The 21,161-nt window shown below is 43.8% G+C and overlaps 1 protein-coding gene across 1 annotated transcript in view; it reads left to right on the top strand.

The window, feature by feature from the left end:
• The window catches only part of TMEM70 (transmembrane protein 70), a 798,264-nt gene that overhangs the window by 27,551 nt on the left and 749,552 nt on the right, over positions 1–21,161 (top strand). Inside the window, exon 2 of the mRNA XM_044067220.1 lies at positions 7,023–7,110. Coding sequence (XP_043923155.1) covers positions 7,023–7,110 — 88 coding nt within the window. The remainder of the gene's footprint in view (positions 1–7,022; positions 7,111–21,161) is intronic.

The raw sequence follows: 21,161 nt of genomic DNA, 5'->3' as shown, positions 1-21,161 counted from the left end.
CCAATGATTAGAATGTTAGATTGTGTGGTGGCTTGCCTCATGGGCTTAGAGGTAAAGGGCTCCATGAGATGTAGCTGTATGTGTTGATGTGAGAGTTGCTTTGAAAGAGCACATTTGGGACTGCTGAGGGCATTTGTTACATGTATTTTGTCTAGGGTTTTTTTCTGCTTTAGGAAGGTTGCATTTAATTGCCTCTACATGTATGTAAGTTGATATGTCTGCTTTGAGTTGTGCGTGATGTGTGCAGCTTGTGTACTACTGGCAACCTTATTGACATTAGGATTACTTTTATGTGAGAGCTTTGCCTCCAGTGACATTGTGTAAATACATCTCTCACATACCATATCAGTTTATTTGAGAATTAACCGGCTGTCAGTAAACATGAGGCAATTTCTACATTGCCTCAAGATGTCAGTGTGTCCCTGGCCCCTGCGGGATATTTATATATATTATCTTTCAAACTCCTTCCTGCATTAGGACTGAGAACCTACCTTCCTGGTCAATAAGGACCCCCTTCTAATTAATCCTGCTATCTCAACTGCATCTCTAGGATGCTTTCATCCTAAACTCAAAGTCCCTCCTGCCAAAGGATTCAAGGAAGTACGTTTTGACCCCACAACCAAACTGTTTATTGTATTGTTCTTTTATTAAGTTTGAATTCTCTAGTGTCTGTTTAAGACTCAATCCTGAACCAGGAACCTAGCAGACAGACCCTGCTCTCCCCCTGTGTAGTAACTCCTCTCTCTTCTTTTGTGAGTTACCTCTTACTTGCCCTTCTCTACCCTACCAACTCACTTAAATCTACCTTCTGACCACCAGGTGGCACCCTTCACTTGCTTGTGTTATATCCCTTATTCCCCTCTCCAGTATAAAAACCCTCATTACTGTTTACTTTCTTTCTTCCCTTTTTTCCTCCTCTCTGTATCTGACTGTTCTAGTAATTACCCTCGATTAGCTACATTCCCCTTTCCCCTCGCCACTATCCCCTGTAACCTAACTAGTGTAGTTTTCCCCACTCACCTGGAATTCCTAGAGCTCATCTACTATCTCTTGCTTCTGATTGTCTCTGTGATTCTCATCCTTTACTTGCTCAAACCCACTCCGTTCACCCTGCGGGCTCACTCAGCACCCCTACCCCCAATTCCCACCTACCCCCAGTGGTTCTAAATGTATACCTCTCTAACCACCCCCCCATTTTAGCTCACCAACCACACTCTACCCCCTCCCCTCTTGCTCAACCACTACCCATCTACCTATATCTTTAAAACACACACAAATTCTTTCTACTCTTCCTGTCTGCTTTTCCACTTCTACTTCCCAATTTTTCTTCCTTCTACCATACTATCACTATGCCTCCACCTCTAACCACAAATTATTTAAAACATATCCTCCTTTTTTCACTTCTTGTTTACCTTATGCTACTCTACCTTCTAACCTCATATGAACAACTTAGACTCAAAGAAGCATACACTTTCACTCAGCATGCTAACTCACCTTCCCAAAACACATTCCATCCATTCTCAAACATTATTTCTTCTCCCAACTACCTTCTTGCAAAATTTCATAGAAAATTCCACATTACTTACACTAATCACATATACAGAAAATCTTTACACATCTTCACCAAACCCTTTACCTAAAAATAAGATTACTTCTCTCCCTTCTAGCAGGTGACATTCATCCCAACCCTGGCCCAAATAACACTGCTACTATAAACCCACTCTGTCCTCCACACCCCAAACTCCCTCTCTATAGCTCACCTTAACATCCGTAGCATTAATGATAAAATTGCCCACCTCCATGCACTGCTAGACATGCACACATTTGACATCCTTTACCTGTCTGAAACCTGGCTCAAACCAACAACCCAAAACAGGGAGATTACTCCCCCTGGCTATAACATCTTCAGACTAGATCGCAAAGCCAAAAAGGGTGGTGGGATAGCAATTCTTTATAAAACCGGATTGCACATTACTGTCAACCATGAAAAAACTCTCTCTGTAAGTAATGCCGAAATCCTTATCTCCAAACTCCAGCTTAATTCCCACAAATCCATCTATATAATTTGCACCTACTCCCTCCTGGAAATAACATTAGTACCCTAGAAGAGATCCTTAGCTGACTCGCTATTCAATTCCCACAAGAAACCATAGTCCTGGGCGATGTCAATATTGACTGGAAAAACCTGCACCTCTCTACACCACCCTTCCTCCTAAATCTTCATGGTTTTTCTCAAACCATTCATGGCCCAACTAGAACTACCAAATCTAACAATAAAGAAAACGTATTGGATTGGATTCTAATAAATAGTCACCACCATACTTATACAGTAGGGACACTACCAGATGATTTAAGTGACCATGCTCTTACTTACCTAATCAGACATAAAACTGCTACCCCTAACCTAACTAAATACAAAATGGTCCGAATAAATAAGAACTTTAACCCTGAAAGCTTCCTAGCAGAACTCAATGCTTGCAACTGGTCCCCTCTTAAACTACTGCCTCTGGATGATGCTGTAGCTTACTTCAACTCCAAGTTCCTTTCTATTCTAGACTCTCATGCTCCCTTAAGATCTATTAGAATTAGGTCAAAACCTGTCCCTTGGCTCAAAAGATGCACAGCATAAAATTATTCTGAAAAATAAACTCTGGACGACGTACCGTAGCACTAAAGATCCTCCACCAAAAAAGCGGTACTTCTAGATAAAAAAAAAACTACTACATTCCATTTACAACAAGCTAACCAACAAAATCCACAAATGTTCTGGGCATGAATAAATAGTCTGTTAAAACCTGGCCACTCTGACACCCCTTGCCCCATAGGCACTTCCCAAAGCAACCCGCTGATGCCTTCAATACATTCTTTACTGAAACTGTCCAGTCTCTAGCTAATCAACTATTCCCTGATATCACCTCTCAGTCCACCTCCCTTAACACTTCTATTCCCACATTTCTACTGCAACCAATACCTACATCACTTTCTCTTCTCCACAAACTTAAAGCCTCCTCTGCATCTGCTGATCTTCTGCCTGCTCAGTATCTAAAAACTGCAGCCAAACCACTAGCCTATCCCATTTCCATTCTGATTAACGGAACCATTGTCAAAGGCTATATTCCTTCTGTCTGGAAAATTTCACATATCATTCCCCTGCATAAAGGTGGAAATTCAACAGAATTCGCAAACTACCTACCCATAGCCCTACTCTTCCCCCCTGGCTAAAATCATGGAAAAATGCATCCAAAAACAACTTCTTAATCACCTGTTGAATAACAGCCTACTTGCTGATTGTCAACATGGCTTCAGACCTTTCCACAGCACCACTTCAGCCCTCCTTTCATTTACTGATTGTACCAATAAAAATCGAAATAATATCCTTACCTCTGCTCTCTTAATTGACCTATCCAAAGCCTTCGATATGGTCAATCACCAGATACTGTTAAATTTACTTAAAACATTCTCACTAAACTCAAGAGCTATAATGTGGTTCCACTCCTATCTTCATAACAGACAACAGGCAATGCTCTGGCACAATAACTTATCCAAACACCTGCCCATTACCCTCGGAGTCCCACAAGGTTCAATACTTGGCCCCCTTCTGTTTTCTATATTAATGATCTTCATACCAGTATTTCCTCTGCAACCTGTATACAATATGCTGATGATTCTACTTTGATTTGTTCTGCTTCATCCCCCTCCGAACTGCACTCTGTCACCCAACAGACTTTCCAAACCGTTGAAACATGGTTCCTAAAATGATGCTTAATCCTAAACCCCAAGAAAACCAAACTGTTACTGTTCTTCCCCACCCGAAAATCCTCTCCTCTCAACTTCTCTGTCTTGTCTAGTAATAGCACTAACATATCACCTGACCCCACTACCAGGCTCCTCGGAGTAGAGATAGACAATAACCTACGCTTTGACTATCACATTAACAACGCTATAAAGTTAGTTAACGAAAACTAGGCTCCCTGTATAGAATTAATCCATTCCTTACTCCACTTACCAGAACTTCCATTGCCCATTCCCATCTGATTTCTTCCCTCCTTTATGCCTCTCCTATTTACACATACCTGTCCAAATCTAACCTCTGCAAACTGGCTGTTGCCTATAATAGTATTGTCAGATTTGCCTCTGGCTGTACTTTTAGATCCCACCACTGCATAAACTTAAAGCAATTAGGATGGCTTGAGCTGCAAAATCTGATCTTATATCACCAGCTCTCCTTAGCCCATAAAATCCTGTACAAACCTACCAACACCCCTATACTCACCTCCCTTATCACTCCTTACTGCAACCTTAAAAGCCTACATTCTTCTAACAAACTTATATCGACTTGCAAATCCTTGTTCTCAAACACAATAGGTAAAGCCTGGAACTCTCTTTCTGACAATCTCACTGCTATCTCTTCTCTTCCTTGTTTCAAATCCCAACTCAGAACTCCCCTCAAAACTCACTGGCTCTGCCCCTGCCCCTGCACTAACCCTGACTAGCTTTCAGTGTACTACTAGTACTTTCAATTCTCCTTCATACAAATCTTGCACTAAATCTTTTCTACTGTCATGCGTAATTTGTATACCCTTAGTCTGTAATTAATTAATTTCTAATTGTTACTTTTGTAAGAAGAACATGCTAATACTATTATACTTTTTTTTTTCAATTAACTAAATTTGTAAATTCTGATATTAATGTCTGTATTTGGAGCTTGTCTCCCTGGGCCTCTGCTGAAAATGGACATATATCCAGCTGGATCAGCCCGGTAAACAAATGTAAAATAATAAAAAAAAATGTCCATATCCACCAAACCGATAGTGGAGACAGTAGGAAAGTTCATATCCATGTCAACAGGTACAGTTTTTATTGATTAGACAGTTGGAGTGAGAATATCAATCATTGTCAAGAGTATCCAGTTTGTAAATCCTGGGGACAGTGCTTGTCACTGCAAACTAGTTGTCCTATTTGCAACTAGGTGTTGGAGAAATTTCAGTTATGCTTTTACAGGAAAAATGTCACTCAAGTGTCCTGAGTCTGTACAGAGCACTGCCAAATACTTGAGGGGAAACTAATACATAGACCCTGAAAATTTAAGTGTGAAGTATTTGGGCAGATATTCTGAAGTTAGAAACAAATCAAGCAGCATTTACTGAAAACAAAGAATTTGGTTGTCAAGAATGATGAAAAGAGGGGAGTCACATGAATGGCTACTGCCTGTCTATTATTAATGCTGGTCTCACCACAGCTTCACTCTGTTGGGATACAATGCTCCTTTGCTTGTTCTCACACCAGAAGTAAAATGTAAGCAACAATCCCAAGAAAAGAAGCAGGTCATGGCCTGTTTTGCTGAGCCACAGCCTGTCCCAGATGATGCAAGGGTCTGTAGGCTTGTAGCCTTTTCCTGGTAGATGCCTTGAATAGCAACCAGACCAGTCAAGAATTTTAATTGGAGGCACTCGCACTCCAGCAGAAGCAGTCGGGAGTCCATGCACTTTGGCCCTTCTCTCACCAGGACCAGAGTATAAGTACAGATTCCAAGCTGTCACACATATAAAGCAGTTATTAGGCTTTCTGGTGATCAGCAGCCTCCAGGAAATAATGTCCCTGTACTCCTCTCACCAGGAGAAAACAGAAGCACTGATCCCATGATGACTACTGACAGGCAGAATGTAAGCTCTCCAGTAACTGGTGGTCTTGTAATAGGTGTTTAAAGGTAAGATGGAAAAAATGGCTTATCCTAAACACTGCAGTGTGCACCAAGCAGTTAGATATGAAAGTGGGTAACTTAAGTTTTAGCTGCCCAAGTGGAGAGCCGGAGCCATTATTTTTAAAAGGGCAAGATGGATTGAAAGGGGGTAGGCACTTTTGTATTCTGGTACCATGGAATACAGTGGGATGGCCAATAAATTTAAATAGTTGAAGGGAAGTGATTTCACAAACTGCTAAGTTTTTGCTTACTCACACCAGCCAGTGAAAGGAAGGGATATATGTGGTCAAGTTAACATAAGGGGCAGGCAACTAGAAAGACAATGGTGTTTAAGAACATAACTGTATCAGGGTGGGAGGGTGTTAAAAAATTGTCTGACTCTGAAGAGACACAGCTGTGGTCTCTCTCCAAGTAAAACACAGTATAAAGAAAACAAATCACAGTATACAAAATAGATAAGGGCAATAAAGTAATACAAAGTACAAGAAATCAAAAGCAAATTAACCTTTCCCTCACAGCAAGCTGTGGCAGAGTCTGGGTGAGCTTTTTCCAGTACCGGGGCATTGGCTTCAGCTATAGCTTTTTGGAAAAGGATAGATTCAGTTGCTTGGTCCTATATACATACTTTTACAAGGCATGGCAAGCTTTGTTCCTTCTGTAGGTCTAGATCAGGCTTTGCTAGGACCATTTTCTAGGGACTCCTGGACCTTTCACCTTACACCTCTGAAAATTTGTAGACTATGATAGTCTAGCCATATAGCTTCAGCTACTGCAGCAGTGATTAGTATGATGAACATAGTACAGTTGTGCAAGTAAACTTACCATGACAGTAGATAGATGGATTACTGCTGGAGTAGCCACTCCCTCCTTATTTTTTGGTGTGTTATTTATGGCAGAGTATGTTGATTGTTATGCCTAGCATTGTGTTTTCAAGGCTCAGGCTCCCTGTCTGTGTTTGCATGAAAGCTGTAAAGGGCTTTGCACCCAAAGCTATCTTTTTACTTAGCTCAGCTCAGTTTGTGAGCATAGAAGGTGCTGAAACTCTGGAAGCTGTCAGGTTGTTGTATCCCGTGCAGGATATACCCCACATAGCTTAGGCTACTGCAGCAGTGATTATTCGAGCATCTACTGTTATGGTAAGTTATTTGCACAACTTTTTCCTTCCTGTATTAGGCTTGATATGTGTATATAAGTACAGATTTTTACCAGATCTGACTGATGTGCCTATTCAAATCATTATACAGGTAGCCCACAGTGTAGTGACATAAACGTTTTGAACTTAATAAGTTAATCGTATTTATTTAATGTTTTCTGTTTGCAGGTAGTTTATTTTGGCACATCTTCTAATCCTGAAGAATTGGATCAAGGAAGATTGATTTATGTTGGAAATCTTGCCAGATCAGTACTTGGTACGGGACAGCAGTTTTTAAATTTTATAATTTACTGATACAGTTCCTCGTTATTTTTCATTTTTTTTAATAAATATTGTTCATATCAAATATTTGGTGTACTACTCACAAGTGTTATGTTGCATTATAGTTAATAGCGCGAGTTAAATTTAATATTAATCATGTAGTTTCATCGGGATTACGGACTAGAATAGTAAGTGTGTGTCAATACATTTCAGAACACTAGAATGTCAGTATTATAAAGATGCATTAACAAATCAAAATCAACTAATATTTAACTAAAATTGAGTAATACAGAATAAGGAGAGAGACCCGCGGTAGTGGTGTTGCGGTAGCGTTGTCGCCTCACAGCAAGACGTTGTCCCGTTCGATTCTCAGCTAGAGCGTCTTCTGTGTGGAGGCATACATGAATGGGCATGCCTTCGTTGAAGGTTGTGCATCAGAGCTGGTAACTCGGCACGTAAAAATCCACTACCAAACATTAGCAGACCGGAGTTCCGCTGTGGCGACCCCTAACAAAATCAGTTAGGTTACAGTAGGGGAGAGGTGTTTTATAACTGTCTCATTAAGTAATGAAAAACTACACTGGCCATCATTTGGACGGCGCAGTGGTGCAGCGATAGCTTTGTCGCCTCATAGCAAGAGGTTCTCCAGTTCGATTCTCGGCTGGGGTGCCTTCTGTGTGGAGTCTGCATGTCTTCCCAGCATTTGTATGGGCTTCCTCTGGGTGCTCCGGTTTCCTCCCACATCACAAAGACATGCATCTGGAGCATTTCTTCCCGGGACTCTGCTGAAAATTGGCTTCGTTCTAAGTCGGACTTTCCTGGTAAACAAATGTTAAATAAATAAATTAAATAAATAAATAAAAAAATTGCTTTAAAGATTGCCATTTGAAAGCTTATTTGCAGGTTGCTGCCATTACCTGCTGTACCTGTATCCTTGCTCCAAGGTGTAACTTTAGATAGTGAGACAGTCTGCTGTAATCCAGAAAATCTGGGATACTGGTACCAGGTGCCTTGTTACCTGCATAGCAGTAATGAATAACTTCATGCAGGTTGTCAGTACTGGGAGGGAGTAGAAGTCCAGCACTTTTTCTGTGGTGTGGTTGTTATTGCACCCAAACTCCTGCTCAGAGAAATCAAGTATTGCATGATGTTGGTCGGTTCAGTATGCATTATAGGTTCATAGGTTAATACTAAGCTTACAGCCAAAGGAGTCCATCAGGAGTCACAGCCGCATCACCCAGTGCTGGTGAGAGACTAACAATGTCCCCCATTAAGTAGACATTCCCCACCTATCCCCAGTGAAAATTTGGGAACAACATCCAGTCATTCAAACTGATTTAAAGGTTGCTGAGGAAGTAGTGTGCTTAGCAGACAAGGGTAGCCTATTCCATTAATAGGGGCAAGTCAGGTTAGATATCTGTCATGGTACTTTGTGGTGTTGATGTGATCTATAGGTTTAGGTATCTAGAATGTGTGTTTGTTGTACCACCGGGTTTGTTTAGTAAAAGGAGTTGAGTGCTCTTCTCAACTCCTTTTGTTTAGTAAAATTAGTTGAAAGAGCACTGTGTCATTCATAGTATGAAAGGCTAAGCAGATGTCATCCTTTCGGAGTCCATATGACACTGAGTGGAGGGATAAGGCTTTTACCGTGTCAGCATTGCTAAGGGTACTAAGACCCGAAATATTTTTTGGTGAGAGAACATTGAAGTCTCAAGCTGGCATTGGTGGTTAGAAAGGTACATGCTGTTTTTATAAGCTTTAATTGTTGGTTGCACTTATCAGTTTAAGTGTGCTTAAAAGTTAAACTACAGGCTAATACACTCAAGTGTACTAGCTTTTGATAGCATTTAATTGAAAAGCAAAGCATTTATTGTGTTTTCTGTTCTGTCTGTGAAAAATATTTGAAAAAAACAAAAAAATATTCTTGTTCTCCTAACTTTCCTGGTAGTTTGTTCCAGTGATCAGATTTTCTTTGTTTGGTCAGGGGGAAGTTTCTTTACTCACCAGTGGGAGTGGGGAGTACTGAGCTGCCTGTTTGTCCTCAGAGGAGTGGTTTAAGACAGTAACTTGTAATTCATTGGCCATTTTGGGTCATTTCCTGCCTTTTCCAGCCCCCTGCTATAAAGCACGCTTTAGCGCGGAGTTGCCACAGGAGCACACAAGAGCAGTGGCGGTTAATTAAGGTTAAACTATTCAGGCTACCTAAAGTCCACTCTTCATTTTTTCCCTTAGAACAGCTCTTCCTGAACTCTACTTCTAATCAAACCAGCCTATTCTCTATCTGAAAAGTTCAGCTCTACTTGATTCCTAAGTAGACTATTCTCTATCTGGAAAGCTTAGTACTTGCTCCTAAAGTACTTTTTACTCTGATATAGCACTTTTTATTATACATAGTACCCCACCAGCCTAAAACCCCTTTTTCGATCACCCACATCCCTCGAAGTCTTTTCAAACTCAGTTACATAAAGTTTTTTGTCTTTTCCTTCTAGCATGTCGAGGGGTCAGTTGCTAGCGTCCTCTCCTGCTCAGCTGGTGAATCTGGGAATATTGAGGCAATGTTACAATTGCCTCATGTACACAGACAACCCTCTCCTTCTCCCACAAAACACAAATACATGCGAGAGATGCAACTATATAGTCAAACTGGAGGCTGAGCTCTCTCAACATAGGACTGGCAAGACCAGACAGGAGGAGAAGGTAACCACACACACCACAAACCCAGTCTCACATAGTACTATCACAACTTCAAATCATACACATAAACACACAAAGACATACTCGGAGGCTCTGACCAAAAATCTACCAAAACAGCAGAGGCCACCAAAGCAGACACCCAAACAACTGCCACCTCAGGACACAACACATGCAACACATAGACCACAAAGTCAGTGTGCCAAACAGTCACAGCCCTTAAGGCCAAACACAATGCCAGACACACTCGTCATAGGTGACTCCATAGTCAGACACACTGACATCCCACTCACCAGATTGAGTAATGAGAAGGTCACAGTAAGCTGCCTGTCGGGCGCTAGAATCCGCCACATAACGCAAGCACTCAGGTCACTCAACAGCAGGTACAAGTATGACTCAGTCATTGTCCATGCTGGTGTGAATGACCTGAGACGTACCTCCCTGGACTACATGAAAAGAGACATAGAGGAGCTCTCTGATTATGTAGCCCAGGCAGGTATGACCCTGACCTTGAGCAGTATCCTACCTTCACCAAGAATGATGCCACAATACAGAGACAAGATGATCAGCTTTAATAATTGGCTTAATCTCTGGTGTCATTCAAAGGGGATCCAATGTCTGTCTGCCTGGGATGACATGCTGGACAAGCCACGCTGCTTCGCAAGGGACGGCTTGCACCTGTCACCCCTAGGCTTCCGGATATTGGCAAAGGCTCTTGCCACCCCCATAGTGCCTTTTTTAGGCAAGGCTCAAATTCTAAACCTACCACCCTAGAACACAAAAAAGAAAAAAAAACTAAGGGTAATGCTGCTCAATGCCAGAAGTCTCAACCTCAAGATGCACGCACTCGAAGCCCTTCTCAGTATGGAGAACATCGATGTCTGTGCTGTGACTGAAACCTGGTTCAAGGCTCCTGAGAGCACCCCGGCACTATTAGGTTTTATCTCATATCATGCGTTCTGGCCCCAAAATCCGGACCGCACCAAGAAAGGAGGGGGGTATCCATATTCATCAAGGATACCCACACCTCCAGGTTGGTGGCAACTCACGAGGCATCGGAGACCATCCAGGTGCAATTAACCATAGGCAAGACTGCTCTGCAATTTGTAGCATGTTACAGGCCACCCTCTCAAACTCCGGAACCTCACACAGCTTTCCTGAAAACACTGGAGGGGATAAATGTATCTCCAAATACCATCATATTAGGTGATTTCAACTATCCGAATATAGACTGGGATCATTACTCAAGCCCCAACACTCTAGCCCAAAGGTTCCTAGAGTTCATAAACTCTAATGCCATGGAACAACTAGTTACCATCCCCACAAGAGGTGAAAACATACTAGATCTCATCATCACGAACATGGGGACACAATGTTCAACACCGGAAGTATACCCCTCATTGGTGAGATCAGATCATAAACTAATCTCACTGGAAGTCCACATCCCGCCCCCACCCCAGATAAAAAAGACCACAGTGAAGAACTTCTCAAAAGCCGACTTCACACTTCTTAAGACTGGTGTGGTTTCTTTCAAGGCCCCAGAGCCAGCGGAAACCATTACTCAAGCCACTGAATCACTTACAAATGCCTTCTACCAGCACCTCCAGGACTGCATGGATCAGGCAATCCCAAACAAAACAGACTCTTTGCACCAAAGGCAAGCGCCCAGTCTGGTGGACCCCAGCCATAAACAAGCTCTACAATAAAAGGAGAAAGCTACTACAAGATAGAGCAAAATCCTTAAAAGGGAAGACCCCCCTGATCATTATAAGTAAAAAAACCCACGATCACTCATAAAATCATCCAAGGCAAATTTTGAGAGAAGTCGCGAAGGACTCAAAAGACAATCATAAGGCCTTTTTTAGCTATGTTAGGAACCTGGGAGGAAACTCCCAGATATGCTCAGAATTAGTTCAAAATGATGTAAAAATCACTGAACCAACAGACATTGCCAACATACTGGCTGACAGGTTCAGTGCAAATTCAAAAGGAGAGATATCTATACCAGCGGATTGTAGCCCCCCAAACATCTCAAATGCTCAGGTGAAAACTGCTCTCTCCAAGGCGAAAAACACAGCATCTATGGGACCAGATGGTGTCCCCGGTTGTGTGCTCCACGAACTCAATGAGGAATTAAACCCGCAGTTAGGGCAGCTGTTTAATCTTAGCCTCACCTCAGGATACGTACCCAAGGAGTGGCGTACGGCAATTGTGGTCCCACTTCACAAAGGCGGTGCCTCCACTGACCCTGGAAATTACCGCCCCATCAGCTTAACAAGCCTGGTCTGCAAAGCTATGGAGAGGATCATAATGGAACTCATAAATAAAGGCATAGGGGACTTGCAGACATTGGATCCAACCCAGTTTGGCTTTGTCAAGGGCAGATCATACCTTTTAAACTTGGTTGACTTTTTCGAAACAGTCACCAAGGCCATTGATAAGGGCAAGGCAGTCCACACAGCCTACCTTGACCTTGCAAAAGCTTTTGACACAATACCCCACTCGGGTATCATTGAAAAACTCACCAGCTTAAATGTAAACCCATACGTCACAAGATGGGTTGCAAACTGGCTAGGTGACAGAACCCACAGGGTCAGAGTTGCTGGCGCCATGTCAGACTCCAAGCCGGTCACAAGTGGTGTCCCACAGGGCTCAGTTCTGGGCCCCCTCTTGTTCGGCATCTACTTTTCAGAAGTACAGGCAAACACAGGAGGATTATGGTTGCCAAAGTTTGCAGATGACTGCAAGCTGGGCGCCATAGTTGAAAACACATCAGACACAGATATCCTTCAGAAGGGTCTCATAGAAACGGATAACTGGTGCCAGAGCCATGGCCTAAAGTTAAACGCCAAAAAATGCATAGTCATACCCTTCGGGAAAAACAAAGTTACCCCTAGCTACCATATAGGTGGCAATCCACTAAGCACTAAGCACAGCAGAGGTTATCAGGGATCTGGGAACCCAGGTTGACAGCAACCTTTCGTTTGACACTCACGTTGCCAAAGTAGTTAGGAAGACCTTCTACATTGCCCACCTGATCATGAAGGGATTCACATCTAGATCAAGGGAGGTCATTGTTCCCCTGTACTCATCACTCATTAGACCAATGATAGAGTACAATGCCCCATTCGGAATGTATCTTACCTGACACCTGCAACAATTGGAAAGGCCCCAAAAGTTCCTCACCAAAAGGATAAAGGGTCTCAAAAATATGTCTTATGCTGACCGACTGAAGGAACTCAAGCTCTATTCAGTCGCATACCGTCTGCTCAGAGGTGACCTGTGCCTGACATACAAGGCCATGTCCAACCCGGAATTAATGAACATGCTCCACCTCAAAAAATCCAAATCCATCAGAACTACAAGAGCAAGAGACTTAAACCTTAACACGGTTATAAATAGGACGTGCTGGAGGGACAGATTCATCACCCAGAGACTCCCTATGCTGTGGAACAAAATCCCGGTACATGTGAGGCAGAGCACCTCGCTGGCTTTGTTCAAGAGAAATCTTGACCAATGGATGGGAGATCGCAGGTTTACCCCAGGGATCACCTCAGTGTCACTGCTGGACAGAGGCACGGCAAAATAATGGGCATAGTATCCTTCAAACTTAAGGGGTGGTGAAAGCCACAAAACTTTGGGCTAGGCTTATAAATGCCCTAGGGCAGATAGCCTAGTATGAACCTATGAACCTATGAAAGGTGCATTATATTAAGGAATGAGTAGAGCGGTACTATAATTTCTTTGGACCTTGAGGAGATATCACAAAAAGATACATTATAGAAGGTAGAAAGATTTTCTAGCCACCACAGTCACATAGTGGTCAAAGGAGAGTCTTTTCTCAGTCTGTGCAGATCAGATATCCAGATAACTCTCAGCTTTGAGTGGAATATTATCTACAGTATATGGTAAGCGGTAGTGATGCTGCATTTCTTGCTTTTGAAGGTAAGCCCATGGTTAATACACAAAGCATTTATTTGGTGTAGCCTTTGCTGGAGAATTTGACTATCAGAATGGGATCTGATAACCTCCCCCCATTTTGTAATCAACAAGCAAATTGGTTAGCTATAGTCTCTTGATGTTGGGTTTTATGTCACAGAAATGTATACCAAAGAAGTGGGGAATCCAGGACAGAGCCCTTTGGAACACCACTGGTGACACTGTTCTGCCTTGAGCAAATATCCCTGACTTCAACAGTATGAGTCCTGTCAGTCAGTCTTATTACCAATCTAGCAAACTACATATGGGTGAATGTTGAGTTGGGAGAATTTGTCAGTGATTACACCATGTGGAATAATGTCATAGGCCTTGGCAAGCTCCTGATAAGCAGTGTTGACTGAATGCACCTTATCTGTGGCCTCAGTAACCTTTAGAACCTCAACCAGGCTGAGCAGGCATGATTTGCCTTTTACAAAGTTGAATTGTGTATCCAAGGATATAAAGTCATTTATGTTGGTGTTTTCTTGTTCAGCTATAGTACAGTCCATAGCCTTGCAAATAATACTAACGAGACAAATAGGCCTGTAATTCCCAGGATCAGTAGAGGGAACACTTTTATGCTCAAGGGCACTACAACTACCATTCTCCACACCTCAGGGACATGACTAATGGGGACTCTCAGGCTGAAGGATTGATGGAAAGGGTTTTACTTGTTGGGGCTTTATAGTTCTCTGCACTCACCCAGAGATGCTGTCAGGACTCATGGAAATAGTTTGTAAATTTGGAAATTGGCAAAAGGACATGTTCCACATAGATATCAGGTTTGAGTGGGGGTAATGGGGAATGGTAGGGGCAGATGTGAGGGTGGGTGGAGTGAAATTGGAAGAGAAATTGTCTACAAAAACATTAGCAATATCCTTAGGGTCTGTGAAGGAGGTATCATTGTGGATGAATTCAGTACAGAATCTAGATTACTTCTAAGCTTATTGTATATATTTAAGGAAGCATTATGATTGTCTTTTGAATTAGCTGCAGTCCTAAGCTCAGAGTTGGCGTTACATTTCCCAGTGGCTTGATAGACTTAACTGTTTTATATCCCTTTTTATAAAGATGACTTGGACATCTTTTAGTAATGGCCAGTAACTTTTTTCTTTTAATATAAAGTTTGTTAATGGCTAAATAAGAGTGCTATTGTAGCCTGGAATAGTTGCTTCAAGGAATTTGGCATCTCTTCTTTTCTAAAGCTTCCTCACTGGTCTGTACCTCAAGTCTCTAGTAGGGAGACTCTTCTTTATTTGTGATGCATTCTTTCTAGACTAATGATTTGTACATGAGTTGGTTAATATTTGTCAGGTTTATGTTCTTTTATCAGGTATCGGGAAATAAGAACATCAGAATGAGTGATGTAGATGGAAATGTGACTGAGAATGAAGCACAAATTGAGTTTGCACTGCAGCAGGGTATCTACATGCTATGTACATTGGATGGTAGAAGAATTATGCAAGGTGCAAGTACACTGGAATGTTTGGCCTGCTTGAAAGAGTGAATTGGCACAGCATGGTGGACTTTTTAATGAATTAGTTGCCAGAAGCACCAAGCAGAAAGTACAGTTGTGTACACTTACCATAAATGTAGATGCTCGAGTGTATTCACTGTTGCAGTCATCACATTTGGGTTATCCCTGCCAGGGTAGCCCTCGGCTGCCCTGAATACCAGAGGCTTAGTATTTCTGCGTCAGTTGCTGTCGCTTCAGGACTGACGTCAGGTCGTCAGTAGTGTAATGGCGTTGGCTGCCTTACTTTATATCAGTTTTTCTTGCCCTAACCTGTCAGTAGCCCCCAAGTAGGAGTCAGGTACTGGTGGAAGAACTCCACCAATAGAAAGTAAATACCAATATGTCCCTTGTAAGGAAAGCGAAGAAAGGGAGATGGAGAGAGGGAAACCAGGACTGCAACAGTGAATACACTCTAACATCTACCTTTATGGTAATTGTACACAACTGTACTATTTTCTTCGTGTTTCACTGTTGCAGTCATCACATTTGGGTTGATTCCCAAAGCTGAGGAAATGGGTGGAGGCAGTCGAGGAACTAGGGGCTGGCTAGGATGCCCTGCAAGACTGCAGAGGCAAACCCTGCCCTGGATTTGGAGAAGAGAGGCAGGTGATGATGTTTGGTAAAAGTGTGAACAGATGTCCAGGTGGCAGCCCCCAGGATATTCCCTGGTGGGGACTCCTCTGGGGAAAGCTGCAGAGGTGGAGGCTCCTCTGGTGGAGTGAGTCCTGACCCCCTTGGGGGATGCTTTCCATGTTGTTTGCAGCAGAAGTGGATGCAGTGTGCTATCCATTTGGAAATAGTTTGTTTGGAGATGGCTTTGCCTTCTGCCCCTGTAGCAAAGCTAACCAGCAATTGATCAGACTTTCTGAACGATTTAGTCCTGTCTAGATAGAATCTGAGCTGTCTGTGCACATCTAGAGAATGCAGGATCCTTTCCCCCTTGTTTTGAGGATTAGGAAAAAAGGTGGGCAAATTAATGGATTGGTTGAGAGCCACACTGGACACCACCTTGGGCATGAAGGATGGGTTAGTTCTGAGGGATACCTTGTCAGCATGGAAGATGATGAAGGGTTCCACAGCCATGAGCGCTGCAGCTCGGAGACTCTTCTGGCTGAAGTGATGGCCAGAAGGAAAGCGGTCTTCCAGGAGAGAAATTTTTAGCTCTGCAGAAGAAGTTGGTTCGAAAGGGGGCAGGGTGATCTTTTGCAACACAAAGTTAAGGTCCCAAGTTGGAGTTGGTGCTCTTCTGAGTGGCCTCAAGTTGCTAGCCCCTCTTAGGAATTGTTTGATCAAAGGGTGTGAGAAAAGGGGCTGCTCAGTGGGGAAATGAGCAGAGATAGCAGAGGCATGGATTTTTATAGAGGAGAAAGAGAGGCCACTGTGTAGTAGGTCAGCTAAGTACTCCAGGATGAGAGGGAGGGAGGGCTGTACTGTATTGGCTCCCTTAGCCTGGATCCAGATGCAGAACCTTTTCCATTTGTCAGCATAAGACTTTCTAGTGCTAGGGCGTCTGACCTCACGTATAACATCTAGAACCTGTTTACTGAGGTTGGCAGATTGATCTGGGGTTAGGGAATAAGCCAAGCTGCCAAATTGAGTGTCTGCAATTGGGGATGCATGAATTCCCCTTCCCTCTGTGTCAGGCGGTTTGGAATCTGAGGAAGATGCCATGGTGGCAGTTGGGACAGGCTGCACAGCAAGGGGTACCAGTGCTGGCGAGGCTCGTCTGGAGCTATAAGAATTGTGGAGGAAAGGCATAGACCAGTAGACTGACCCAGGGGAAGGACAGGGCATCCACTTTGCAAGTCATACAGTGGTCCCTGGTGCAGAATTTTCTGAACTAATGGTTGGTGTGGGAGGCAAAGAGGTCTACCTTCGGGTTGCCCCATTTCTGAGTTATTAGGGTGAAGATTATGCTGTTGAGCTGCCACTCGTGTGGGTCCAGAAAATTTCTGCTTAATTGGTCTGCCAGAGAGTTGAGAGAACCTGGTAGGAATTGTGCTAACAGGTGCAGATGCATGGCAGAGGCTGTGTGCCAAAGGATCATGGCCAGCCTGCATAGAGGGTAGGAGTGAGTTACCTTCCCTGCTTTTTGATATACCACATCACAGTGGTGTTGTCTGTTTTGATCAGGAGAGCCCCTGGGGAGAAAAGGGGCTTGAAAGTTATCAAGGCATGCTGGACAGCCATCATCTCTTTTTTTGGTTGATGTGCAGAGGGATTTGCTGTGGGCTCTGTTGGCCCTGTATGCACCTGCTATCCAGGTGTACACCCCAAGCATAGTCTGATGTGTCTGTGGTGAGGGTCTGAATGGCAGGGCGTGGTGAGAAAGGTAGTCCCTTGTTGGAGCATGCCGTTGCCCACCAAAGTAAATCTTTTTTGAGGCAAGGAATTATAGGTATAAGAGACTCCAGGTCTTGAGAGTGTTAACACCAAAGGTTTTTTAGGTACCATTGAAGATGTCCTTCAAGGATGCATCTGCAGTCCTAACATATGGGTTGTCCTACCTCAGGCAGCCCTTCGGTTGGCCGGATTCCAAAGTCTGGGTCTGGCTTCGGCTGATGTCGCACTTCACCCGACGTCATAGCTGCTGTTTATTGGGTATAAAGGCATCAGCCGACGCCATTTTCCTCAGTCTTTCTTGCCGCGCGGTGCCCGAAGCAGAAGCTGTTCACAAGTGCCGGTCGGTCAGATCCAGAGATTTCTACTACCGAAGACTTCTAAAAAGCTAAGTACCCCGTTGGGGACTCTTTCTTGCCTCAGCCGATGTCAGACAAAGTAAATAATTGTTTAACTTGTGGGAAACAAATACCTCATAAGGATTTCCACTCTTACTGCCTTCCTTGCTTAGGCCCAGACCACGACGTATCAGCTTGTCTAGCCTGTGCTTCCTTCAACCGACAGACACTTAGACGTCGGTCGGAGTTTGCAGAGGAGTTTTTTGGTCCCGCTTTTGCATACAAAATGCCGTCGGAGACTCCGACTTCTCAATTGGCTAAAAAGTGCAAGGAAAAGGACCGACATTCGCGGCCCGCGGTTTTGGCTGAAACCACGGTTAGGCCAACCGCGAATGTCTCTGTTTCGGCTGAAACCGAGCCCCCGGTTCTTCCTTCGGCCGAAAGCATGCTTCCGATAGCCGAGGCCTCACAGAGCATGGCTGAATCTGCTACTGAATTTACTGCTACAGAAGCAGGCACCCAGGATTTATCAGACACTATTCCTTTAGACATAACTACCCCTGCACGTGGGGCTGCTAGACCCCCTGCTTCCATGTCTATCAAGGCTTTTGCCAGGGCTAAGGCAGCTAAATCTTCTAAGGCCTTGCCTGCCAAAACTCCTTCACATAGGCCTACTTCTAGTTCCCAAATACTCAGCCTGGCTGAGGATCTCATTTCTTTGATCAGAGGATCCCAACCTCACCCAGACAGGGCCTCTCAGTCCCCTCCAGACAAGAGGCCTAGGACTGAATCACGGAACCTGTCTCTACAGATTATTCATCGGATGACTCAGACCTTTCAGACCCTCACGAAGGCCCATATTCTCCTTATGAGGATTCTGATGCAGAAGACTCCATTCCTTCTGCTTCTCCTCCTGAAGAATTTTCCTTTGGGGAAACCTTGCATGCTATGAGGGAACATTTCCAATGGCAGGGCCAGGATTTTTCAGATTCAAGGAAAAGGCTAAGGACCTTTTTACACTTACCACAGCATAGGCCTTTAGCCATTCCGCCAGTACTAACAGTTGTTGATGATGCATATAATGATGCCTGCACTGCTCCTGATTCTCTTCCTCTGGCCCTGCCAAGCCAGACAGATATTACAGGGTCCCGGACACACACTACCATTTGTATAAGGCTCCTGTTGCAGACCCTGAAACCATTTCACAGGGCCCTAAAGGTGTGGCAGCTGCCTCTGCCAAAAACCCTCTTCCCTTGAAAGGGAATCTAGAGCATTAGAGATGGGGTAAAAGGTTTATACTTCTGCTACTCTTTCGGCCAGGGCCTTGAACTGTCAATTTCACATGATTCAGTACCAGGAATTTTTGTTAGACCAGCTAAATAAAAAACTATCTTCTCCTGAACCTTTAGACCGCAAGTCCCTTCAGGATTTGGTACATAACTCTCAGCAGGTCAGTAACCATTTCTTAAAATGTGGCTATGATGCACTGGAGGCTTCCTTTAGATCAGCTGTGACTGGAACAGTGATTCGAAGGCATGCCTGGTTAAAAGAACAATCCTTACCAGACCATGTTAAGTCAAAACTCCTAGATGCTCCCATGGAGAAACAAAGTTTGTTTGGCTCCCCTGCACAGGAGGTTCTAAAAAAGGTGGAAGAAAAAGCAAAATCTGTCCAAACAGTCAAGGATTTCTTACAGGTCCAACCTCCGAGGTTTAGCAGAAATTGGCCTTCGAAGAATTGGTCCTTTCCAGGCAACTCCAGAGTGCAGAGAGGCAGAAATAGACGCCCAAGAGGCAGAGGTCAATCTAGGGGTGCCTACAGGGGACGTCAGTGGCAACCTACCAACCAGAGAAGTACTGCCACTGAATCAACTACAACCACTTCCACAGGGCAGACACAATGACTTGGCTCTAGTTTCGCCTACCAGGGAACAACTGGAAGCACCCTTGGGCGGAAAACTAGCCTTATTCTCCGACAACTGGCATTACATTACAGGAGACAAATGGACTTTACAAACAATAGACAAGGGCTACAGGTTTCACTTCCATACTCTACCAAAAAAGAGAGGAATGCCAAACCTACCACCAAGCCAAAAAACAGACGCTCTAAGACAAATCAACAACTTACTAAGGATGAGAGCTATAGAAGAGCTGCCACCTATGGAACAAGGCCAAGGATTTTACTCCAGGCTTTTCCTTGTACCAAGAAAAGAAAATCAATGGAGACCTATTCTAGATTTGTCCGCACTGAACACATACCTCATTGTTCCAAAATTCAAAATGCTGACCCTCCAGCAACTTCTTCCCATGCTGGGCAAGGAGTCTTGGCTGGTGACTCTAGATCTCAAGGAGGCATACCTGCACGTCCCTATACGACCAGATTGCAGAAGACACCTCAGATTTCTTGCAGGATCAGAGCATTATCAATTCTCAGCATTGCCTTTTGCCTTATCTACTGCACCCAGAGTATTCACGAAATGCCTGGCATCAGTAATTGCTCATTGCAGACTTCAGGGAATTCAGATTTACCCATACCTGGACGACTGCCTAATACAAGCGGACAACAAGGCAAAGTTAACAAAAGATTTGGAAAATGTCATACAACTGTTGCAAGCCGTGGGATACACAGTCAACATGCAAAAGTCAAGACTAGTACCATCCCAAAGGATAACATTCTTGGGTGCATAGACACATCAACTCAGATGGCTTTTCTCACAGAAGAAAAACAAAAGCAACTACCAGTCTACTTCATGACATTAACAACACAAGCTCGGCTTACTGCAAGGAAAGTCCTGCAAGCCCTGGGCTACATGGCATCCTGCATAATATTGGTTCCGCATGCCAGGCTGCATATGAGAAAGCTACAATGGTATCTAAGGAATGTATGGTCTCAACACAAGCACAGTCTAGAAGCCCAGATTCCAATAATTCCATGCCTGAAGCAAGAATTCCTGTGGTGGGCTCAGGCCTGTCAGTTGAACAGAGGCTTGCCTTTCCACAAACCTCATCCAAGCCAGACCATCACCACGGATGCCTCAGACTTAGGATGGGGGGCACACATGGTGGACAAGTGTATACAAGGCCTATGGACCCAAGACCAGCTGAATCTACACATAAATCTAAAGGAGATGCTGGCAGTGAAACATGCGATCCAGGCATTCAGACCACTCCTTCAACAGGGTCA

The sequence above is a fragment of the Protopterus annectens genome, chromosome 3.part1 (genome assembly GCF_019279795.1).
Source record: "Protopterus annectens isolate FY-2018-M chromosome 3.part1, PAN1.0, whole genome shotgun sequence".
Classification (NCBI taxonomy): Eukaryota; Metazoa; Chordata; order Ceratodontiformes; family Protopteridae; genus Protopterus; species Protopterus annectens.
The sequence above is the reverse complement of the archived record's forward strand: the minus strand, read 5'-3'. Positions and strand labels throughout refer to the sequence as shown.